The sequence below is a fragment of the Strix aluco genome, chromosome 3 (genome assembly GCF_031877795.1).
Source record: "Strix aluco isolate bStrAlu1 chromosome 3, bStrAlu1.hap1, whole genome shotgun sequence".
In the NCBI taxonomy this organism is placed as follows: domain Eukaryota; kingdom Metazoa; phylum Chordata; class Aves; order Strigiformes; family Strigidae; genus Strix; species Strix aluco.
This window is the reverse complement of record NC_133933.1, coordinates 112,874,135-112,900,192: the sequence shown is the minus strand read 5'-3', so window position 1 is coordinate 112,900,192 and position 26,058 is coordinate 112,874,135. Positions and strand designations below refer to the sequence as shown.

General features: G+C 38.3%; 1 protein-coding gene across 3 annotated transcripts in view; it reads left to right on the top strand.

Moving 5' to 3' along the window:
• EIPR1 (EARP complex and GARP complex interacting protein 1) overlaps positions 1–26,058 on the top strand; it is a 91,500-nt gene that overhangs the window by 20,720 nt on the left and 44,722 nt on the right. For 2 of the 3 annotated variants that reach the window (XM_074819984.1, XM_074819983.1), the window contains exons 3-4: positions 1,317–1,449; positions 24,549–24,705. In XM_074819984.1, coding sequence (XP_074676085.1) covers positions 1,317–1,449; positions 24,549–24,705 — 290 coding nt within the window. Of the gene's footprint in view, positions 1–1,316; positions 1,450–23,581; positions 23,738–24,548; positions 24,706–26,058 lie in introns of those variants that run through there. The other variant, XM_074819985.1, reaches the window with a different exon arrangement.

Here is a 26,058-nt window from a genome sequence, read left to right as displayed (position 1 = left end):
GGCAACAAATAAAGTCTGAAAATATGACTTGATAATCGACTGCAGAGGTGCTTATATGCATTGGATTGCAGAATGGAAGAACGATACAGGATCCAACATTATATATAAAGGGGGAGTTGCTGATAACAGTGTTTGGATGAGAAAGAAAAAGATAACATGTAAACTCAGCCCTTTAAAAAAAATAGTGTGTAATATTACCAATTTACGCTAACTTGAGACCTGTTTAGTAGCTTCTGTATTTTAAGAAAATGTTCTGTAATATTGTGTAGCTAAGGTTTTTGCAGTGATTCAGTAGTTCAGTAGACTTAATTCAGTCATTATGATAGGATGTTTCTTGTTTTTTTTCTCTTCATTGTTCACCTGACTGTGCTAATGAATTTTTAATGTGGATACAGTTCTCTAAAAATCGTGTCTTCTGGAATTTATTTGTTCACTGTTGAGCTTAGTGAAATTAGTCCCATGAGTAAAGTTACTTGTGTTTGTTGTGCTAGGCTAGGATCTTTCTGAATTTCTTCTATTTCTGAGGCAACTATAGAAAAACGGCTAACTAAAAATAGGGAGGAAGAATGAGAGTAATGTAGACATATTTTAAAAAAACAACCAACGACAGAAACCAAAACCAAACCAAAAACCCCAACAAACAAACTACAAAAAAAACCTGCAACAAACAAAAATCAGTCACAAAAAGCAAACCTAGCTGTATGTATTTTAAAAATCTTATTTGTATATTTTATTATTTTTCTTCATCTTTCGTTCAATGTTTTATTTTTCTATATAGTATAAAAAGTACTACAGATTTATATACTGGTGCAGATATGTGATCGCTGGAGTGAACTCTCAAAAAAGTTTCTTAATGTGTTTACAGTATTTGTTTCAAGTGAGAGTCCTTTCCCTCTTTTCCCCTTCTTTCTTCATAGGATGTTTGCATTCGATGATTTGGATACAGAATTGGTGCAGACATTCAGACTAAGGATTGTACTGTTGTTATTTCTGTTTATCGCTGTAGTGTGGAATTGAAATACGGGTGGCTTCTTTACTATTGGCCATAAAATGAAAAATCACCTTCACGCCTTAAGTTGCAAAATTGAGGAGAATAAACATGGCATTTCCTCAAAACAGGGAAATTGCTTTTGTTTTTCTAGATAAGTATGTTCTTCATTTCATGAAGGATATACTAAATTGTTAGTCTAACAATTAATTAAAGTAGATATCTGTTATAAAATTCTCGTTAAATTGTTCTGTGCAGTCATTGTGTATAATTAAGACCCACAGGAAAACATTTGAAACCCTAATGTTCTCTTTCATTGTTTTTGCAGATTCACATCATAGATTTTGATGATGAAAATAACATTATAAACAAAAATGTTCTCCTTCATCAAGTGGGTGAAATTTGGCACATCAGTACCAGTCCTGCAGATAAAGGTGTACTAGCAACCTGCTACAATAAAAGTAAGTCCTTTCTGACCATGTTAAACTTAAGTGTTTTGATGTTTTTGAATGTGCAAAGATTGAACATCTAGGTATGTGTAAACACTTTAAATAGGAATTATCAACACAGGTGTTTTTAAAAAAATCTGCTGTACCTTTACCTATACCTCATTTGTCTTGTATTCTTAGGTCATCTTGTTTAGAAGTTCTCTTCTGCATTCATGTCAAGGAAAGCAGCAAAGTAAAAGTATTGCTTGCCCGATTAATGCAAAGTATGGCAAATATTCCTGTTATTTTAGGTGTCGTTCTTTTTGTTGTTTTATATGTTTGCTTTTGAAAGTGGAAGTAAATGTCTTTCAAAACAACATCATACCAGCATCAAGCTCTATTTAAAATTGCAGGTGAAGTATGTATATAATGTTGTTTGTCATATGTTAAATGCAGATATGCCCACAGAGAACTATAGATTCGTATCTAAATATCTCATCAGAAACAGTAGGAATGCTCCTTGTGTAACCCAACACTAAGTGCACAGCTGTTGAGATTAAGGATCTCTGTGCATTTCCTAGATGAGGCGGGTGTGAGGATTTTCTGTCATGAGGCTTGAAAAATCCACTTGCATCACTTGAGAAAAGGAGTACTTTTTCTCTCTGACAAGCAAGAAATCTGTGCTGCCAATTGGAATAAATATTATTTATTCTAGTAAATACTAGTCCATTCTTTCATGGAAATACAGTCCAAGAATATAAGAATAAGGTAGTGAGTTTCAGGCTTTCTGCATCTGTGAACAGCTATGGAGATGCAAATTCCTGCTGCTCAACCTTGTGGCTGTGTTAGAGAGAAGGTTCCAGGATTGATTTTTTTCTTGTAGTTATTTTGGATTGAAATAAGCACTAAAATTTGAGTTTCTTTCACAAATCTTATGTTAATCTTTCGACAATTATAGAAGATAAGTAGAGTAATAGAGAGCTTTTTCTGTTTTCTAAATTGAAAAAGATTGTGGGCATTTTGACTAAGAGAGAGCTGACATAGTATTGACCTGTTTTTTGATTACTTGTTACTTTCTGGTTGACTTACTGGGCATAACTTCCTCACCTTGCCAGTGATTCATGGAGAAAATGAGAAAGCAGTAATCTGGCCTGAAACTCTAAAATTGTTTTAGTAATTTTTTGGGTAGTTTCAGAGGAGAATCCGAGAAAGTTGTCTGAAGTCTCCTTTAAAGAAAACAAAACTGAGTTTCTAAGTTTCTTTAGCCTTTTTGAGTTGATTGAATTTTTTTTTTTCCTTAAAGAATATTGCGCTGCATGGAATAGTGTGAAACATTTTAAAGAATTTATGTATCTCTTCTTCCTTACATAACTGAACACCAAGATGATATGAGATAGCTTATCAAGTCCAGTTTTCATGTATGTAATGTACCATTTAATGTTAACTAGTCTTAATTTATTCAATTTGTATCTATTTTTGAGCTCAAGTATTGTTCTAGAGAGTATAGTGAGAAAAGGGTATAAAATTATTTGTTTTCAAGAAGGCCTATATTTAAGTTTTCTGTTATTTATAGCATGTTATAGCAATTCCTTATAGCAATATACATATTAATTGAAAATCCTCTTTGGGAGAGAACTTACTGAGATTGCTAGAATTGAGCTTCTATCCAAAAACTCTAAATTTCTGTGAGATTTCTGATTTCCATTATTGGGCTTATTAATTCATATGAATGTTTTCTATTCTAGCTTCTTTGTGTTCTAGATTTAGTTTACTTTACCTAGTTTCTGAACATTAAGCTTTATTATTTGTTCTTCGTGCATCTTCATTTAGAATAATCAGCCATAAACTTTCTGCAGAAAACAAGATCTGATTCTTAAATGATTACTGACACATCTAAATAGCAATGTATAGAAGAGAAAGCACACTGCGTGGAGTTCTAATAATAAGGAATATTGAGTTTAGCGGGCAACTTATTTCAAGTACTAACGCAACCAAATTAAGCAATGGAAACCTTTAAAACAGTTTTATGTATTGCATTTGTTTTCTTATTTTTAAAAAGACTCTTGACTGTTTCATAATTGAAGTACCAGCCAAATGAGATGATGCTCTCTGGAACAGTTGTTGGTATTGTGACCATCTCTTGTGTCTGAGCCCAGTACTTCTGGCAAATCTTGACTGTTGTTGAAACTGGGAGACAGAAGAAATGTGATGTGTGTCCATCAGTAATAGCTATTTTTGAAGTTGCTTAAATAAGTGGAGAAATGTGGTACTGAAGAAAAGTGGAATCATGTATATTTTGCATTTCATAGCTCACTGAAGTAAGCTAATGGAATAGGGTGATGCACTCAATGAAAAAACATTGAAATTTTCTCTTTTATATTGGGAGAGATACTGAGTTTTCTTTTACTTTATCACACTTACAGATAGTTAACATAACCAACGTATGAGTAACACTACTTCATGAAAAAAAGATCTAGTAGGTGCAAACAGAAGAGCACTTTTTTTTCCACAGCTCTTTGCTTTTTATCTAAGAGGTGAAGTATGCCTTTCATATAGGAAATTTTCAGAGTATAATAATGATTGAACTGAGAGAGTAATGATGTGTACCTGCTTTGGAGAGAGATTTTTGAGTCTTGAGTAACTTTTTAAAAGCATTTTGCAGCTAGTAATACAGAAAAATAATGATTCCTGAATATTTTGTTTGTTTTAGTGTTTCAGTCATCTGGATTTGCTGCTCTTCAGGCCACAGATTAATTCTTTTTCTAGGGCTGACTTATGCAAGACAAAAGATTTCTTTTTAAACATACTTTCCCTAGATTTTAGCTGCTTTTCCTATTTTTAATCAAACAATATTTTTAAAATGAGGTAAAAAAATCTTTCTGCAGTATCCAGTTGTTGTTATCCCCTGTAATATTACTGAGACATTAAAACTTTTTTTTACATAATTAACTACTTGACAGGTAATTCTACTGCCTCAAATCAAAGATGACACTGGCAGTCTTGCTGTATGTTTTGAAATACAAGGGATCTGATGTTATTTGCTTCTCTCTTGAAGGGATAAAATGTAGCAAAATGATGTAATACGCGAAGGTTTTTGTTAATTTTTGTTGAGTGCTAAGAATTGCATGAGGGAAACTGATATTCGTATTCAGCTGGTAGCAGTAGGTTATTTGTGGGGTCAAGAATCAAATGGAAACTTGTAAGCTCTGTGTGGGTTTTGAAAAAGATGCTGATGTAATAACGTTTGGAAGTCTCTCCTGCTAGTGGAGAGAGGCCTTGAATTGATGTAACAGGGCTCTTAATCAAAAGCTGAAAGATCCTCTTAGATGGAGAACTTCCTATGGTTTTTTTGGTTTGGTGATTTTTTTTTTTTCTTCAAAAAAGGCATTTTAGCTACCTCTAAGCATGATGATGTGGGATTTAACAGTTCTGAAGCTTTCTTTGTGTATGTGGATATGTATATATATAGAGGTTCTTTTCCCCTGATGTATATACAGCATCTGCTTCCAGTCATATTTATAAGGCCTTTTTTCCCCTTAATCATACAGGTAGGAAACATCTTTCAAAAGGAGTGATGCTAATTTAGAAGCAATCTGCTCCTGTCACTCTCTGGGGGATTTACAATCCCCCCCCCCGCTTCATGGATATGTGAAATCTTTTTAATTGTCCTTGACATGTATAAATGAAAGAGGCATAAGGAGGTAGAACTTCAAATGTAGATTATTATTATTGGTATACCTACTGAAGAGCTATGTCATGTGCTCATGACTCATAACAGCTAGGCTTCCGTGTCAGTGAAAATTAATTTCCTTGTTGTCCACAAGATTTTAAGTGCTGACTTCTGATAAATTCAGGCATTTTTTTTACCCATAAATGGTTAAACTTCAAGTGACCCCAATTCAGTCGTCGTTTTGAGATGAGCTTTTATTTTTGAGAAACTCTCGGCAAGATCTGTCAAAAGTGTCAAATACAGCATATTTCAACAATTGGAGGCAGACTCTCCAATCTTATTTTTGGCAGACAGGTCAAATAAGACTTACTGCCCGTTTACATAAAGCCCATCAGAATATTTACTACGTACTGGCATGTTGATTCTGCAATCCCTTTAAATTCTTATGCTTTCAAGAAAAGCAATTTTCCCTAAAAGGTAAAGTAAGGTGGCTTAGATAACTTTCTTGTTCTCAAGAAGTCACAGAGAAATTTAAATCCTTGCTAAATATGCAGTTTGGGACCTACATTCTCTAAACAATGTATAAAGTTAGTTTAAATGCTGCTCTGTGTTCTTTTGTTCAAGATACTTTATTAAGGTATCATTATATATTGATTATCAGGGTAACCTTTGCCTGTATAGAATTAAAACTTTCTTGGACATAACTATCATTTTAGTGGAAAACCTACAGAGCTGGAGGAAAAAGAGGAATGATGCAATGATCTCTTGTTTGTTAGTGTGAACTATTTTTGGTATGGAGTGGATGGGTGAGATGCAGCAAGGCATTTTACCTTCATGCCACTGTTTCCATGAGAGTTAACTTTATATAAGGAACTACCTTTACCTTTTCCTTCCAAATGGAATAGTGCCAGCCTGTTGATCACACCAATGATTTGTTCATCTGTACCAGTATCATGACTCTTACAGCAACAACAGGAGATCCTATGCAGAACAGTGTAGACAGGTTTATAGACAGGTCTCTAATCCCTTTTGAACCAGCTGAGACCACCTTCTGCCATAAACTTCTGTAACAAATTTTCAGTCTACTATTCACTGGCCAAACTCCCCACCCTTTCTTCTTAAACTTACCTTGTACTATTTCAGTGAGTGCCACTTAGTTCTAAGATTGCAATTTTTGGCCTGTAATAGGAATTCTTTCACCTTGCCAATGCTTTTCCGTTTCTGTAAACTTAGGTCATGTTCCTCCCAAATGAAAGAGTCCTAACCTGTTGAACATCTAGTAAGACAGTTGTTCTATCATCCTCATTTATGTTACCCTTCTCCAACCCTGCTATGCCCCTCTTCAGATGCAAACAGTAGAATTGCACTCTCCATTTGACATACGGGCATATCAAATTTTTATGGGGCTGTGAAACAATCCTTTCTATTTTATTCTCAGTGCCCTTTGTAAAGATGCCCAATGTTTTGCTGCCTTCTGTAGCTTCTGCTGCACATTAGGTTCAGAGAACTGTCATTCTTGACACAAAGAGCTTTTTTCTGAGTTGTTAACTATCAGTTCCAAGTGCGGCATCATGTTGGAATGGCGTAAATTGGTTTTCTCTACATGCTTTAACTAAGTCTTTTGTATACAGAGAAGCTCATCTGTTGCTTTTTTAACCACCAAGTCTTCTGAAGTCCTTCAGTTGTTCTTGCCTTTGGCATGACATGAAATTACCTTAAAGTTTCAACTCCTGTAAAACTAGGAGTTGACACTGTGGCACTAATAACGCTATTTGTGGAGCTCACGGTGGAATGCCTCTTCTGATTTTAACTTTAGCCTTTCAGATAAATCCATGTTTTAAATCCATGGGATAAAGCTAGATGATTTCCTCTCACTAGGAAGAGGAAAAATGAAATTTAAAAGCAAAATCTCTCTCAAGCATAACAATATTGAGATTTTTTTTTTTTAAGTCAGGTTGTTACCACTGCAACAAAAATAGATTCTATCTGTAGAGTGAGTGACTAATGGAAGCATCACTCCTAAGGTTGGTTAAAAACCTTTCCCAGACCATTTTGAAATTAAATACTTGAAAAATAATTTTCTATGTTACTGTCATCTTCTGTGTTTGTGATTGCCACTGCTTCTCTTAAGAATTAAATTTCTTATTCAAGTCTATTTAATATATGTGGAAACCGATTTATTTTCCCAGTGCAAATGTCTTTTTTTCAACTCCTACAAAAATAGGTTCTGCACTTCCATTACATGTAGGGACATACAAAGCCACCAGAGGGCAAAAGAAAGTGCGAGTGGCGAAAGCTGTTATCTGCACTTTACACATGCAGGCAGGCACATGTGCAAACACACGTCTTGTTTTTCTGTTTTCTTTTTCCAAATAAGGTAGGTGCCACTGTGCAGCAGCTATGAAGACTCAATGTAAATAGCTTGAGTTTGTAGATCCAGAACACAGAACCATACAAACACAGAACTGCTGTTTAATTTTGATGAAAAGGAGAATAAAGTTTGCATTTAAATTCCATTAATTTATAAACATTAAATCTGCTATGAGTTATGGCTGTCTGATGCATTGCACTTATCACACAGCAAACTTGCGTATTAAAAAAACTTCCTGCAAAGAAAATTTATCAGTAAGGGCACTGGAAATACGCTGCTGGTCATGCTTTCAACTGCTTAGCATTGAAGACAGCAGGTGACACTGATTTAACTGGTTTCAATTTACTTTGGTGTAGTGAAAACACTCCACATAGGGGAATCATTGGTACAGCCATGTGATATGCTTCAGTCATTAAAATGGGGAGGGAAGTTGAACGTATCCCTAAATATTCCCCAGTGCTCTTCTCGGCAGTAGTGGCAGGATGTGCAGAAGAAAGTTTATTCCCATAGTTTGAGGGAAGAAATAAATGTGCTTGGTGTTCTCTTAATGTTCTTTATAGCTTGTACGTGTTGCTTTTCTAGGAATTCTGGGTGTTATATGTAATTTGTAGTGTTCCTTTACAAGTACTCTTCAATAAGGTTTTAAGTGAAATGATTGACTATCTGATCCATATGATGGAAAACCACTACAGAAATGGTGAATGGCTTGAGAAGTTGTTCCATGTTAACTGCTGTTCACGTTTGAAGGCCTCTGTGCATAGAGGTATATCAAGTTCAGGCTAAATGACAGGTGATGTAGCTGTATTATCTTAGTCGGTGTTATAATCTTATTAATGTGTTAGACTGCTGTAGGAGTCAAGCTCAGTAGTGTCTCAGCCAGTGTGTAAGAGCAGATACATAGGGAAGAGTGTAAGAACTGGGGCAGCATATATAATATAATTAACTTGAAGCACAGATGCTTGTTATCCCTTGGTTTAGGATTTCAACTTTATTTGACAACCATTATCAGGATAATTGTAACGTTTGTGCTATGAAGCAAAATAGAGCTAATGTCAGAAGAAAGAGGGAAGAAAGAAAATGACTGAAGTATTACAGGGTGGTCATGATGTTGGAAAGAGTGCTTTTAAAATACAGAAAGTGGATGAAATGCTTCTCAGAACTGGGAGAGAATCTGTTGAATTATCAGGCTGCTCTGTTCTTCAGCATTAGAAGGTTTCATTGCCTTTCCCGCCCCCCCTTTTTTTTGAGCTTAGAACAAGAAAAATGGTTTTCCTTCTCCAATTTCAAATACCTTTTTAACTAAAAATTTTAAAATATTGAACTGAACTATTATAATAAATTGAAGGAAAATGTGTTCTTTCTCAATCTCCAGTGAATGCTATTGTTGCAGTAAATAACATTTTGCAGATACACATAAGGTCTTATAGTATGTGTTTAGGCATTCTTGTCTAACTAGCTTGTTAAATAAGTGAAACTTAGTGTCCTGGGTTTGAGAGAGTGGCAGGGTTTTTTGGTAGCGGGGGAGGGGGCTACAGTGGTGGCTCCCTGTGAGAAGCTTCTGGAAGCTCCCCCCGCTCCAAGTTGGACCTTCGTTTGCACCAAGGCTGGGCCAATTAGCTGCGCCTCTGTGATAATGTATTTAAGAAGGGGAACCGGGGAGGAGCTGTGAGAAGGTGCGAGGAGAACATCTGTGCAAACCCTGAGGTCAGTGGAAAAAAGGAGAAAAAGATGGGAGGTGCCCTATACAGAGCCCCTCTGCAGCCCATGGCGAGACATCAGGGCCACCCCTGCTGCCCCATGGAGGTCTGTGGTGGAGCAGAGACCCGCCTGCAGCCTGTGGGGGCCCCACAGGGGCTTTTGCTTTATTCTCTCCTCAGTGCTGGGAGCAAGGGGAGAGTGAGCGGCTCTGTGGTGCTCAGTTGCCCTCTGAGCTCAAACCACGACACTTAGAAACTAGCTTTTCTCTGGTTTGTGTTAGACTTCGGAGTTATTCCTGAATCATGCCAGTGAAATGAAGTATACTGTGCAAGTTCCTTCCAGTAAATGTTAAGACATTTTGTGACCTCACCTTTTTTTGCATTCTATTTTCTGTGGTATTCTTTCTACCATGGAAAGATAGCCTGCTTTAGCCTCCCCATATGTCATCTATCTCATCTTTGTTAGAAAGCTGGAGAGGCTGAAGGAGAGTCACTTGCTTGATAGACTGTTAAGAGAACGCTAAAGATTTTTTTTTTTTTAATTTTTATTCTCCTGCTGACTTACATCACCACCACAATTCAAGTCCTAGGCATGTCTTAAATATTTAGCTAATTGATAAGTTTTTTATAAAGTGGCAAATCTAGAGTTCGATCTTGTTCTCTGATAACACTAAAACTGTAGTGCTTATATGAAAATATCTTAAAATGTTTTGAAGATTATTACAATTTGAAGTTTTTTCCAGATTTGTAGGTGGTAGTTTGCAACCTTAATTCTCTTGTGTGTTTTTTAAAAGTGAAAACTTTAAAATTTTTTTTAAGTTTTAAGAGTGAAACTGTGATTATATTGACTTCATGTGTCATTAAACAAGCATCAACATTTTTCTGACCATTAGCCATAGAACTTAACCATTGCAGATGTTTCTGCTACTGTACCTTGAGTGACAGATAGCTACAGGGAGTATGAGAATTTGAAGTTAATGTTTATGTGCCTTTTCTGACATGGCAAAGACTATTTTGCAGCTCTGCATAGTTTTCTGATGTCCACTGCGGGTGCATATGCCATCTAGTAGACTAACAGCACTTCTCCACTGTTTAAGAATCATGGGATAATTCAGGTTGTAAGGAATGTCAGAGGTTGTTTTAAGGGATGTTGAACTAGAGTTCAACCTCCTATCTGAAGCAGAATCAGCCTTGTGTTTCACTGTGGTGAACTTCATGAGGTTCCTGTTGGTCCATTTCTCTGGCCTGCTGCAGTCCCTCCAAGGTTTCCTGATCATTAATAAAGATGCCAGCCAGTATTGCCAGCACTGTCAGCCCCTGGGATACATCAGTAGTGACTGGCCTCCAGATGGATTTCATGCCACTGATCACAACCCTTTGAGAATGGCAGTTCAGCCACTTTTCAACCCACCACATTGTCCACCTGTATTTAGCTTGTTTGTGAGGATGTTATGGGAGACTGTACCAAAGGCTTGTTAAAGTAAAGATAAACAATATCACCTACTGTCACTCTGTTTGCAGAGCCTGTATTTTCAATTTAAATTTCACTGCAGAATGCAATCATATTTGTCAGGCATGATGTCCCCTTCATAAATCTGTACTGAGTGCCCCCAGTCATCTTATATATGGATGTGTTTTCCAGGTTTACTTAATCTATTGCCTTCCTAGGGACTGAGGGGAGGCTGTTTAGCACGTAGAGCCTCCTTCTTGCCCATCTTAGAGGTACGAATGACATTTACTTTCTTAAAGTCCTTAGGAACCTCTCCCCATCACCATGACCTTTCAAACATAATTGAAAGTGGCCTCATGATTACATTGGTTAGCTTCCTCAGCTCTTGTGGATGCATCCGCTCGGGTCCCATTTCTTAAAAATATTTCCTAACTTGTTGCTCCTCTATAGAGGGTGAGTCTTTCTTGCTTCAGACCTTCCCGCTGGTCTTGGGGGCCTGGGATCCCTGAATCCTGAGGATAGTAAAAACCAAGGTGAAGAAAACTTTTGGTATTTTGGACTTTTTGGCGTTCTCTGTCATCAGTTCCCCTGCCCCATTCAGCAGTGAGCCCATGTTTTCTCAAGTCTTCCCTTTGCTGATATATCTTTAGAAGTCCTTCTTGTTGACTTTTGCCAGATGAGCTTTGGCTTCCTTACCATATTCTTGTTTGGTGAGATATTGTTTCCATATTCCTCCCAAGCCACCTGTCCCTTCTTCCACCTCTTGTATGCTTTCTTTTTATGTTTGAATTTAGTCAGGAACTCCTTGTTCACCTGTGTTCACCTCCTGCCACTTCTGTTTCACTTCCTACTCATCTGGATGGACCATTCTTGAGCTTGGAGGAGATAAACCTTGAAAATCAACTGCTCTCCTGGACCCCTTTTTTCTCCAGGACTGTCTTCCATGGGGTTCTTCAAAGCTGATCCCTGACCAGGCCAAAGTCTGCTCTCCTGAAGCCCAGGGTGATGTGTAATTCTGCTGTTTGCCTTGTTCCTTCTCGTCAGGGGACAAGATGAACTCCTCCATCGCATGAGCTCTGTAGCCCGGGCTTCCCCTAACCTTCAGATCTCTGAGCGGTTCTTTGATATTTGTAACTATGAGGTCCAGCAGAACTCCTCCCCATAGTCTTGTTGATTGCTGGTGTTAGTTATTATCAATGTACTGCACAAGCCTCCTGTGTCCTGCTGCATTTCCTTTCCAGTAGACGCTGAGGTGGTTAAAGTCCCCTGTGAGGAACAGGACATACGAATATGAAGCTCCTTCTTCTTGTCTGAAGGTTGTGTTATCCTTTGCTTCATCCTTCCTGTAGCAGACACCAACTGCAATGTTGCCACATTGGTCTACCTTCTAATCTTAAACCGTAAGCTTTCAGCTGGCCTTCATCCCCCCATAGAGCTCCATGCTTTCTAGTTGCTGTTGCTCATAAAGGGCAGTTCTCCCTCTCACTTCCCTTATCCATCCCTTCTAAAGAGTCATGCTTCTCTGATCCCAGTGAGATTGTTCACCCCAATAAGTTCTGCATTGGGAATAAACATAAGGTGTATTTGGTCAGTACTAGCAAAGAGATTGTATCCCACCTCTGAGCTGAAGATTTGACTGTGAGATGGCTTAAGGGTTAAAAAAATCCACCAAGGCTTTTTTGTTTTTGTTTTTTTTTTTTATTTGATTGTATTTTCATGTTTTTTTTTCTTCTTAAATTATAAGCTTTTTAGAGAAGGGCTATATGTTCTTCTCCAGTCAAGTTTAATAAAAAGCCTATGGTGGGGTTTCTCTCCCATGAGTCCTTATGAGCTGTAAACAAATAAGAAGAACTGCATAGTTGTGAGCAGCTGACTAAAACCACAATGTATTGCTTGAATGCCCCAAGTTGAGAAAAATACGGACTAGCATAGGGCTATGTTTATTCTTTTTCTTTCTGTGGACTTTCTGGATGTGCTAGCTGTTGATATCTTGATGTCAGGTAAGTGAAATTCAACTAAAGAACCCCAAATAGGAGTAACTCACTTTTTCTTATATTAGTAAAATTAGCTTTTTTATTGTAGCATTTGTAACTGACTTCATGAACAGAAAATCAAATGATACTGTATCTAGCTACTACTTATTCATAACTATTTTCTTCCATGAATTACCAGTGCTTGATGTGTGAGCACATCTGGAAGTTAGCTACCCAAATTGGCCAGATAATGTAAAGGTATTAAGCAGATGATGACTCTGAGATCTAAGCTCTGAGTCACAAGTTATTACTGGAAGAAAGTTTGTGTGTATCAATTTCCCCATAGAATTCTCACAGAAAAACTGGCTGCTCATGGCCCGGATGAGCGTACGGTCTGCTGGATCAAGCACTGGCTGGATGGACGGTCCCAGAGAGTGGTGGTCAATGGAGCTAAATCCAGCTGGCGGCCGGTCACAAGTGGTGTTCCTCAGGGCTCGGTGTTGGGACCATTTCTGTTTAACATCTTTATTGATGATCTTGATAAGGACATAGAGTGATTCATCAGTAAGTTCGCATATGACACCAAGTTAAGCAGGAGCGTCAATCAGCATGAAGATAGGGAGGCTCTACAGAGAGACTTGGATAGATTGGATCAGTGGGCCAATGTTAACGGGATGAGCTTCCACAAGGCCAAGTGCCAGGTCCTGCACTTGGGCCACAACAACCCCATGCATCGCTACAGGCTTGGGGAGGTGTAGCTGGAGAGCTGTGTGGAAGAGAAGGATCTGGGGGTTCTAATTGACAAGCAGCTGAACATGAGCCGGCAGTGTGCCCAGGTGGCCAAGAAAGCCAACGGCATCCTGGCTTGTATTAGAAATAGTGTGACCAGCAGAAGTAGGGAGGTGATAGTCCCCCTGTACTCTGCACTGGTGAGGCCACACCTTGAGTATTGTGTCCAGTTTTGGGAACTTCAATATGAGAGACATGTCGAGGTGCTGGAGCAAGTGCAGAGGAGGGCAATGAAGCTGGTGAAGGGCCTGGAGAACAAATCCTATGAGGAGCGATTGAAGGAGCTGGGACTGTTTAGTTTGAGGAAGAGAAGGCTGAGGGGAGACCTCATCACTCTCTACAACTACCTGAAAGGACATTGTGGAGAGATTGGTGCTGGTCTCTTCTCACAGGTGATTAGTGACAGAACAAGGGGGAACGGCTTTAAACTGCAACAGGGGAGGTTCAGACTGGATATGAGGAAAATATTTTTCACAGAAAGAGTGGTCAGACAGTGGAATAGGCTGCCCAGGGAGGGGGTGGAGTCACCATCCCTGGATGTGTTTAAGGGTCGTTTGGCTGTGATGTTGGGGGATATGGTGTAGGGGAGAACTTTGTAGAGTAGGGCTGATGGTTGGACTCGATGATCCCAAGGGTCTTTTCCAACCTGAATGATTCTGTGATTCTGTAATAGTGACCAGACATCTGGGCTTTTGTTGAGGAAAAGTACAAAGTGGAGACTGTGAAAGGCTGGTTTAAGGGGTAGTGAACCTACCTTTTCAAATTCAGCTAGTTGTTAGAACTTGGTCTGGCAAGCTTGAGGCAGTCACATAAGCTGCTTATGTTGGATATAGTGACGTTTGTCCTGTTTGTAGTAGATTTCAATGAACTGTCAAGTCATTTACATTTGTCTTTGGAACTCCTCCTATAGAGTAGAACAAGAATGCTAAAGGTTATTTAGATAGACTGTTAAAAATGCAACTGTCTAGTAAGGAGCCTGATTCGATGAGGGGTTAAGTGGTTTGCAGTTCCCATTAGCTTCTTAAGGAATATAGAGTTTTAATACTTCATGAAACATCAAGTGGGAACCTTAGTGCATTGCTGTCACCTAGTCCTACTGACAGCCACTGTGTTGGTCATGAAAATAAGTGCCTTCAATGAGACTCCTGCTTTCTCTTTGCCCTTTTTTGTGTGTGTAAAAGTGTCAGCATTGATAATGGTGTTCAGCTTCACTAGCCTTAGTGATGATGGAAGCCAACATGTAAATATGGTTCATTAATTTTTATTGGTGTATTGTGCAGCTCTCCTCAGCACAGGGTTAAATCTCATAATGCTTTTTATATAGCTAGCTGATACCTTGTTTCTTGTAGGGCTCCCACTGTTGTGGTTACAGTGTGCTGGTGGAAACAACAGCAGGAAGATTATCACAAACAAACAAAAGCATGTAGTTAGTGCTAGTTTCTCCATTCTTTTCTATTCTGTTAAAATACCTAGAGAGATATATCTCAGGTATCAAACAAGCCATAAGCCATTGTTGTGACTTATGAGATCTGGTCATGTGAAGTGTCAGGAAGAAAGCATGCCTATTTGTGCTGCTGAGCAGCTTTCACAGTGTTGCAGCCAAATTATACCTGAATAGCAAAGTTCAGCTCATCGATATAGCAATGGTTGCAGCTCTTCACTTGGGCTGTCCCCATATGGTGGATTTCCAGAAATGCCAACAGTAAATTTTGAGCTCCCTCAAATAGACGTATATCTGCAGAGTATATCCCCCCAAAAAGGTATGTGCTGGAACATTGCCTCAAATCACCTCTGGATAACATAAAAAACATCAGACTATAAAGAAGTGCAATTTATACCTTCTCTAATTTTTCAGCCTGCTGACTGCCTGCTTTCTGCAGGTTCTGTCTTCCATTTCCATACAGAATCACAGAATCATCTAGGTTAGAAAGGACCTTGAAGATCATCCAGTCCAACCATCAACCCAACATTAACAGTTCCCAACTACACCATATCCCTAAGCGCTATGTCAACCCTACTCTTAAACTCCTCCAGGGATGGGGACTCCACCACCTCCCTGGGCAGCCCATTCCAACGCCTAACAACCCATTCTGTAAAGAAATGCTTCCTAATATCCAGTCTAAACCTTCCCTGGTGCAACTTGAGGCCATTCCCTCTTGTCCTATCGCTTGTTACTTGGTTAAAGAGGCTCATCCCCAGTTCTCTGCAACCTCCTTTCAGGTAGTTGTAGAGGGCGATGAGGTCTCCCCTCAGCCTCCTCTTCTCCAGACTAAACAACCCCAGTTCCCTCAGCCGCTCCTCGTACGACATGTGCTCCAGACCCTTCACCAGCTTCGTTGCCCTTCTCTGGACACGCTCGAGTAATTCAATGTCCTTTTTGTAGTGAGGGGCCCAAAACTGAACACAGTAATCGAGGTGCGGCCTCACCAGTGCTGAGTACAGGGGTAAGATCCCTTCCCTGTCCCTGCTGGTCATGCTATTTCTGATACAAGCCAGGATGCCATTGGCCTTCTTGGCCACCTGGGCACACTGCTGGCTCATGTTCAGCCGGCTGTCAATCAACACCCCCAGGTCCCTCTCTGACTGGCAGCTCTCCAGCCACTCCTCCCCAAGCCTGTAGCGCTGCTGGGGGTTCTGGTGGCCCAAGTGCAGCACCCGGCATTTGGCCTTATTGAAACTCCTACAGTTGGCCTTAGCCCATCGCTCCAGCCTGTCCAGGTCTCTCTGCAGAGCCTCCCTACCCTCGAGCAGATCAACACTCCCACCCAACTTGGTGTCATCTGCAAACTTACTGAGGGTGCATAAAACATGATGGGTTTGGTCGTCTCTCCGTGTCATACCCCACGCCTTCACACGCTCTTAGATCATTCTCTCTGCATTACTGTCCAGCATGTAAGGTTTTTAAAACCTCCTTAGATATCTGTATATACAATGCAAACATGGGAGCCTGTTCTCTAGAGATCTAAGCCATATCTGTGTTGTATTGGTGTGCAGTAAATGTGAATTTATGGTCACCTGCGATCTGCACGCTAACAATAAGGCTGTGGTTTAAGCAGTGTTTTCCATAGGTTGGAGTAATGAGACAACAGCTAAGTATGGAAGATATCCCCTGTGTGAGTATGTCTGGACCGTTGCATGTTACTGTTTTTCTACTAATTATTTCTACTTTAGAGTCCACTTGAAAACATGCTTCTATTAGGATACAGAGTGAGCTGTTGTGTTATGTTTCCCTTATGTGCCTTGTTTCCATGTTTACCTTTTTCAAAAATCAAAGGCTGTTTTCTAGTAGCTAAAAAATCTTAAGTGATGGAAAGAAAAATTAAACTGCCTGCAACTCTCTACATATATCTCACCTCATGTATTTCAGAAAAAAATGTGAGATGAAAGTCTACACAGGCTTTTAGCACAAAAGATTAAATTCTTAACCCAGAAAGAGTGGTGTGCTGTTTTTCCACCTGTTTTGCTTGTGAAGGACATGTTGTTGAATAAATGGAATATGGTTTATCTTTTTATGAATTGCCTAAAAAGGTTATTTTTTAAAAAAACCCCAACATACTGGAGTAATTTGGGTTTTATTTCTTCATTTCATTAAACTATGAGAAGGATGTTTACGTTGATCAATAAGGAAGAATGATAACTGTTTGTCAATGGAGAGGAGGAGGCTTCTGAGTGCTGCTTGTTCCTGTCATACTGAGAGCATTAATGGGCACCAGCTGGGCTGTAGCTATAGCAGCTTCACCACTTCAGCCTTGCACAGCAAGAGCTGCTGTGGCAACGCTGCAGAAGGGCCTCCTGTGCAGATTTAGGAAGTATACACTTCAGTTGTTGTTCCCTGGGCAACAGAATAACTGCAGCCAGCTGGCTTTGCACCACCTGAGCTGATCAAAGAGCAAACCCTGTCAGGCGCTGATACTTCAGCTCCTCCAGCTTCAGTGTGAATGTCTGCAGGCAGGGATATAGGAAGCATTGTCATTCGGGTTTCAAGGTTAAACACAGGGGAATGAAATAGAATGACAGCAGAAAGTACAATGAAAACATCATTCCTGTAGATACTACCATCTGATGTGTATAGCTATTGATTATAGAAAAATAATTTTAAAATGCTGAATTACTAACATACATACAAAATGTGCTTTGAAATTATTCAGAAAGAGAACAGGAGACTAGCAATAACAGACTTGAATTTTGGCAGAAGGAAAAACAATCAAGAGTGATTTATCATATGTGTTTAGCTAAGAAAGACCATAAAAAAATGATTGAACACAAAGATTAAAAAGCTTTGTAAAATTATATAATTAGGGAGGACTGAGCAGAACTGGATCTGGTCTGCTTTGGGTGACTGCTGTAAGTTTCTGACAGGTCAAGACTGCGGTTGTTATATATGTCAGAGCCTACTTCAGTGGCATGGTAGGTTTTATTCAGCAAGTGGCGCCAGAATAATGAAAGGTAGATGATTGACCAACAGTGAACTGTAATGTTGGGTGATGTGGACCTGTGTAGCTGGGATCAAAATCCACTTGAGTCTGTTGGATGGGAGGGCAGGTGACAGTATTTCTTGTATTCCATTTAAATTCTATTCTTATGCTTATCCCTTTATATTATGGTGACACTTACCTAAAGTGTCTCATTTACTTTTTCTAATGTCTCTATTTACTGCCTGTAAAAGGTACTAACTTTACTTTTAGAGAAATGACTCCAGTGGGTGAACTGGTGGCAGGAAGAACATGGATAAGTGATAGTAGTTACTGACTTCTGTTAAGTTCTGGGTGTGCCTCAATCCACACCTGAAAGAGGAAGGCAAACAGAGCCCTGGGTTTCTGCATGCACTCAGACTTCCTGGTTGTTGAAACTGCAGGGTATTGGTTAGCATCTACACTTCTGATGAGGATTTAGTTTTTATATTTCATATATTCTTTTTGCTGTTCATACTTGTTTTAATAATACTTGACTGATGGAAGTGTCTCCAGAGTAGTTTCAGGTAGGGGTTTTTTTGCCTTTCTTTTTTCTTGTTGTTTAAAACTCAAATCATTGAGCTTCTAAGTAGAATAGTTTCTTTCTCTAGCTTCCTACAAAAAACATATTTGGGGAGGGAGAATTTCAGTAAAGGGATTCAGTGTGAGAAAACAATGAAATTACTGGGTTGTTTTCAATTGGAAAATCACTTACAGCTCCAATGTAACAAGTATGGCTTTTTTGTTCTCAATAGTATAAAATCAAATAGAGGTCTAAGTGAGAACACTTACTTACTTTGTACAGTGACAAACTAGACTGCGTCTTTCCTGCGCATCTATTCTGATTTATTGCATAAGTTGTCCAGATATCAATTGGTTTCTTAGTATGTTTACGGAGGTTGCATGTTATGTCCTTTTTAAAGCTGTTATTTATTAAAGAGAATAAACTGTATCTTTCAAGAAGTCTGTATAAACAGATTTTTGTGATACTTGATGTTCAGTTGCGTTCTTTGTAGTTTTGCAGTCTGTGGCATTTTCTGAAGGAATCTTTATAATAATTGACTTAAAATTTTAGGTTCTCTCTAAATCTGTAGATGTGACAGAAATCACTTCTTTCCTTATGTAAATCTTTAACTGTAGGAATTGCTGAAGCAAAATCAAGGGTTGTTGAAGTATACAATCCCTTCTAGCTTAAAAATCTGCAAATTCATAAAAAATTAGTAATTTTCTACAAGGGCAGGAATGACTTTCAGTGTCCTGAGCAAATATATTGCATGTGGAATCAGCAGTCTGTGTTCTTATATCCACATTTTTTCCTTTTGCATCTAGTCCCAAAACGATTATATAGTTGTTAAGGAATGTCTGCAGGCTACTGCGTTCCAGCAGCAACAGTACAGTTAATTGTTCTGTTGTGTGTGACATAACTCTATAAAAGAGTAACAAGTACTTGTAGTTAACATACGTGTTTCTTTTCAAACTCTCATTAATAACTTCCTGTTATGTTTACCTTTCAGGCAGATTTTTTTTTTTCCAGACTTACTTCTTTCTCAGAGGCTATTACTTTAAGTTGGAACAACTCTTCAAGTGGAGCAGTGTTTGGAGGAAGATAAATAGGATGCTTCATCTGTCTACAACTTCCACTTTTTTTTCTGTGTTGAAACAGCTGGCAGTGGAAAACTGAAAATTGTTATGGAAATAGCCCTCATTGAGAAGTCCTTTTGAGTGCTGCAGTGAAAATTGGTATCGATTTGACCAAGTTGTGACCCTTTGCAAATCGCACGCTCTGCATGCAGAGTTTTCTCACTTGCTCGACTTGTAAAGTAGGCATCTAAAGATGGCTTCATGTTCTGTAGCCGTGGTTATCTCTCTTAAGCTTTGACTGAACTGACTAAAGTTTGTGTCCTGCAGTTGGTTACTGCACCCTCATTGCTGACAGCATCATGTGTAGCTTCCTAACTCAGTGCTGTCAAAATGTGGGATTATTTGCTTGTTCCTTGAGTTCTGGTTGGTTGGTTTGTTTGTAAGCCAGGATCACTTCAACAGTACTGGGTAGATGAAACTGTACAGTCACTCTAGCAGATGGTATTTTCTGTCCAGCAGACAGTATTGATGAATTTGGGGAAACAGTGCTTAACAGGCAGTTGTTGCAGTTGGAACAGTACATCTAGCTCCATTCTTAGCTATACCTAGCAGAAGGTATATGGTAGATGCACAATGGATTAGATAACGGATTTCTCTTGAATGAGGAGGAACAAATGTGACCAAGGAAACACTTCATTGTCTCATTCCTCGACCATTTTATGTCAACAGTGCTTTAGGAATACAGTGGGACTCCCTTCTGCAAACCTTTCACTTGTTCTCTATGAAAGTGTAACTTTCAAGTTCTCAAGACAGGTTCGATAGTGCTTAGTTAGACCCAATAACATTTTTCTTAATACATTCAGTGATAAGACTACAACAGAAACTAGCTTAATCTTACCCATTCTCTTCTGCATTGGTGCTGTGACATAAAAATTCTGGTTTCAATATGAGGTAGGGATGGAAAAGTGGTTTCCAACTATGTAAATAGCTTTAAGGCAGGCATAGAACCATGACTTAAGTAAGCACTATGTGTTTTCCTTGTTTTTCTTTCTTTTGCAGAATAACTGGCACTGTCATTTCAATATTACATTCATATTGGTCTCTTAAAGTTTTTAAGAAATAGTATGAGAGGTGGTAGATAAAAACACTGTAACTTTCTATGTATATGTTTGGTAGGGTGGTGTGAAGATAGTAAAAGAAGAGAAAATCTGGAGTTTCTCTATGCCTGTAGGTATTCTAGGTAAGCAATGACACTGCAAAGGTGGTAGTGAAATCACTAATACTGGGTTTTTAAATTTTAATATGATCACGTGGGAAATAAGGCTATATGGGTAATTCCACAAATACTGTATACTGCTTGTGAGCATGTCACACAGCCATGAGAAGCTTGTTGTGGGACTTGCATTTCTATGCAATGAGAGTTATCTTGTGTCTATGGATTCCTGTAGGTTTGTTGCTAGTGGTTATTTGATTAAGAGGAATCATGACCCACAAAAAAGCTCCATTTAATTTGTCATAATGGAAGGACCCTTTCACTCAGCACTAGTGTTTGCCCTCTCTTTTACCAGGGAGAAAATGGTGTCTTTTAAGAAGTTCCTTATATAAAGGGAAATTAAGCCTTTCTGAAGGGCAACCATATCTAAAATTACTTCTGTGGGAGGCTGTGGCAATTACATTTTGGTTTCACACATCTGGGAATTAATAAAGTGTCAGAACTGTAGATAAGTACATAAAAAGTACAGGGAGAGATTAACACAGCTCTGAATCAAGTTTCAGCTCTACAGACTTCAGCCAAGTATCTAATCCCAGAATTGGTCCAGAGTTCAGAATTAGAATCTGAAGGTTTGCGATACACATACAGTTCTTAATGATGGATGGTCATTCAACAGCTAGGAAGTGGTCTGTCATTTTCCATGAGCATCTTCAAACCCAGTTGAAAGCAGAGGATAACGTCTGTGCTGAGTGTTGAGGATTTTTGTACATGTTGGTTTGCAGTGTTGTCTCTTTCTGATGCACAATGAATTTTGGCCTTCACCACCAGTTCTGATAAAGGCATGGAATGGCACAAGATTCTGCATGTGAAATTCTGTGCCAACCTGTACTTCAGACTCCTTTTACTGTTACCAGTTGTTTACAGGAATTTCTATGTTATAAGAGAAAGTGGAGGTAGTGAGCTTATTTTATACATGTGCGACAGTAATGTGAGAAGAAACTTTTAGTAAATACCAAAATGTAATTAGTCATGAGAAGTAAAAAAAGTAAAATTTTTCTGTTAATAGTGAAAAGCAGTGCCAGCTACCTCACTGAGCCTTTCTTAATGTTAATTAAAAGTAGGTACTATTTTTTTTTTTCTGTAAACATGGGCAGAGGAAAGTAACAACTAAATTCCACTATTTGAGAAAGAATGAATGACTACTGTGCTGTTGGGATCCCTAGTAAGTTTGATAAGTATGCTTAATTTTAGAATTGTGTTTTAAAGATGTATGCTAATATACAAGGCTTAGAGCAATTTTTTTAAATGATAAAAATATAATATTAAAAAATAATTGTCTAACTACATAATAGCCATTAATAGACAAATCTACTGTGGTCAAATTACATTTAAAAAGACAAGCTTCTCTTGCATTCTGGAAGAGCAAATGACATCTCATACACATCATATCATCAGAGCAACCGAACAGCTTTCCAGAGAGGACACTATATGCTGGGCTCCAAAGAATGGCATAGATAGGTCTGCAAAATGCAGAAATCTGATAAACTTGTTTTCACTACTCTTCTGCCTGGAGCATCAAGGTGCATTTCAATCTTGTTCCTTAACAGCATCTGTAGTGATAATTTGAAAACAAATATAAAATCTGTGTAAAATTGCTTCACACATTAAAAATTCAAGTTGATTCATTTCATTGGTGGTTTTTGACAATTTTCAAAACACCGAAGTGTTATAGAAACCTGTGTCACATCAAGTTTCAGGTGGATTTATAATGTTTTTTTTTTTTTTCAGTCTCCTTCAGTCTTCAAACCAGTGCATGTTTAGTTGTTTTAGGGTTTTCAATCTGGAAATCTGATCGTGCAAGAAACTAAACTTTTTTTAAGAAGTTATTTGTAGGAACACATCGTCAGAATTTCAAGATGTTCCAGTTTTAAGAAGTTAAAATGACATTTCAAGGCTGTCTTGAGACTCGTGGTGCTGTGCTGAGAGGAGGGATGGCTTGAGAAACATGTAGTTTGTTTTCCATTATTTGCTTTTATGGTTCTCTGCATAGTTCTTCGTGGTAGTGGAAAAGCTAACACTTTATATGCATGGTACAGACCTTTCTGTAATTATAATCTTAATCAACTTCTCTGTGGTGTTCTTTAATGTTCTGTCACATAGTGAGTATTGAGGTGAAACATTCAATAAATCTCACCTTCTTGAACTATATTGCACTTTCAGTTTATGTTATTTATTATTGTATGGCATACAATGCATGCTGTGCGTCGATTTGCCCTTTACTAAAGAAGTGTAACCATCTGCTGCTGCTTTCTCCTCTTCATTTAGTGGCACATGGATTTAGAGTAAAGTTATTTGCCTCAAATGGTTTGGAAATAGCCGTTTAGTTAGCATGCACTGCAATTAGTAAAAGTTCTATAAAGTATTAATAAATGAAGGATTATCTGTCATATTTAGATGTATGGTCTCCTGATACTGTATTCAACTTGTATGTGCCAAATTACCGTAGAACAGTTATGTGCATTGTACATATATTTTATATTTAGTACAATCTATCAAATACCCAGTGCTTGTGCGTTCTGAATTCTGTGCTTTAATTTAAAGTTCTACCCCTGTTTCCTTCTCATAGAAATGGCCTTTTTCTCTTACTGGTTTGATCTAACTACCTATGGTTTTTATTTCATGTGTCTATTTTTTTAAACAGGTCTCCATTCTTGCATTTTGCGCTTATTTACTATGTATCACTACGTATGAATTGCTTTTTGTCCTATTCTCTGTTGTTTGGGTGCCTTTTCTGTGTATAGAATATCTAGATTGGTGACCTTTATAATGCAGACTTTTTTCCCCCCCTGTCAATGTAATTTTAGCCTGAGAGGGCCTTTTTCAGAGTTGCTGTCCTTCCTCTGGAAAACACTCTCGTTACAATCGTTCCTGTTTTTCTTTCCACTGATGCAAGTTGGTCACGTCTGCTCATGGCTCTGTAATCAGGCACTCTGCACTAAAATCAGCTAAAACGTACTTGGAGACAGAACTGTGAGAGAGAGGCATGCGAAATGACCTCAGAACAGGGAACATGTCATTCGTTGCTGCTTTTCCTCTGGACTTCTCGTTTAACACATCCTCCAGCAGGTAGTCGCTCCCCTAGCTTTTGCTTAAGGCTTCTTTGTTCCTGCTGTAGTGGATGATGCTGACCTATTCATCTTCTGTGAACCCTGGACCAGTGGCTGGAACAACATGACCATATGCAGTGCTGCTTAGGTCTCCTCCCATTTTGCACTGCTACAAATTGCTATGTTGGGTGATGGGCTATGCCATATGTGCATAGACCATATGGTATTTTCTCCTCAATCTACAGTTGGCTTGTTCATCATACATTGTAATATTTTGCTATATGCCTGTAAGTTCAGTTTGTCTTTTGGAAGCTGTTTTTATTTGCTAGAATTAGAGGAACGTACTTACATGAAAAAATTAATTTTGCAATAAATAGTTATTGGTAGTGAAAGATATGACATAATGGTATAGATTCGACTGAAGCTAGCCCTTAAAAGGAAAATGCTAAAACAAAGTCTCAATCGTTATTTCTAAGAAATTGAGCAATGTAACTTGTGGCTCATTTTCATTAACATCAATATGGGGAATGAAGCTTGGAAAACTTGCCTCCCAAAGAGTTATGTTTTCATGAGCACTGACTTTTGCCCTTTAACAGAGAGAAGCACGTTAAATGCGTGCTAATTATGAGTTTTGCAGCAACTTGGCTGTTAACTTGAGGTCTGTGTCTGTATCCACATTCTGCATTCTTTGAATTTATCTTGGTATAATATTTTTAAATATTTTAAACAGCAGATGTGCAGTGCTTATAGATTTGTGTAAATGTTGATGCACTGTATACAAAATATGTCTCCCATACAATGATCTGTTGACATTATTCTCTGTTGCTTAGCTTCAGACAGTAAAGTCATGACATGTGCTGCTGTTTGGAGGATGCCGAAGGAATTGGAATCAGGCAGTCATGAATCCCCTGATGATTCATCAAGCAACACTCAAACCCTGGAGCTACTCTGTCACCTTGACAACACAGCCCATGGCAATATGGCCTGGTAGGATTCTGCATATTTTATACTCCTAGAAAAAACCTAAAGGATAGACCTGTGCTGTTAGTCTTGTGCAGATTTATATTGTAGAAGCTATGCTATACACTTTAAAACTATTCCTTCTTTTAAAAAAAAAAAAAGGTACAAATTGGATTTTTAGTCCCAGATGTTTCATAGATTAAAAACATTTATTATAGTCCTGCAAACACATATGGAGTAACAGCCTGTGTACTGTTTTAATGTGTTTCTCCCCACCTGCCCCCATCTAAAACCTTTGTTGCACAAAGGTATAATACTTAGCATTGCAATCTTTTTATGGAATATAAATTTGATGTTGCACTTCAGTCTTTGTTTTTCAGTCTTCACTCAAATGATTTGGCGTAAGTGCAAGTAATTTATTGTTTGTTAAGGGTAAGAATTCATTATATTATATGGTCCTGTTTAACTACCCTTTTCTGTTGCCTAAAAAAAAAAGACAAGGAGAGTTGCAGTACTGCAGAGGGTATTACAGAGGTTTGTTTCCATTTCCTTTCTGTTACGTAAAAGAAAGTTAAATTTGTCCACTGCGTATTTGCAAGTTCTTTGCTTTATGGGTATGTATGTGATGTGTTCCCACTGCTTCCTGAACAAGATGCAGGGCAAAGAAATGTTAATACACTCAGTCCATATTTTACCAACTACAGTGTTGTTTCACATCATTTGAGACCACCTGATCATCTCCCACTGGCAGGAAAAGTTGAAACCATAAGGATATGGTCTGCTGTAGTCCCAGGAATGTCCGTCAGAAAGAATACAGAGTAGGAGCTGATTGTGCAAGTTTTACAGTCCCTTTCACAATTATCAGAGAATCTTAAGAAAAAAATGTGGAATAACAGAGCAGATTTTTTTTTGTAAACGAGATGTGACAACTCTGAACTGAAGCCGAACAAGGATAATGCAATGTCAGTGCTGTATATTGCTGTGAATGTCTTACATGAGAGTGGAAAGGGCCTCTTTGGTTTCTGTATTCAGATACCTGCTGTGTAAGGTATCCATCATAATCTCGTTATACTTAAATGTATTCTAGTAGGGGTAATTTTAAGTTATATCAAAAGGGAACAATACTTAAAATGAGTCTCAGTTCCTTTTCAAAATCTGGCCGCATAAAAATTTCTTTTAATTAGCTAGCTAGTAAAAAAAGGTAGATTTTAGAAGTGATAGTTAATTCAGTTGATTATTAATTATGTCATACACTGTACCATAAGTTTTAAGCATCTATTTCTAGGCACTAATTTCTAGTTTGAGACTTTTAGATTAAATTTCAACTAAAAAAAAGAAGTAAATAGAAGGTAATATTTATTAGGTGAATTACTTGGACAA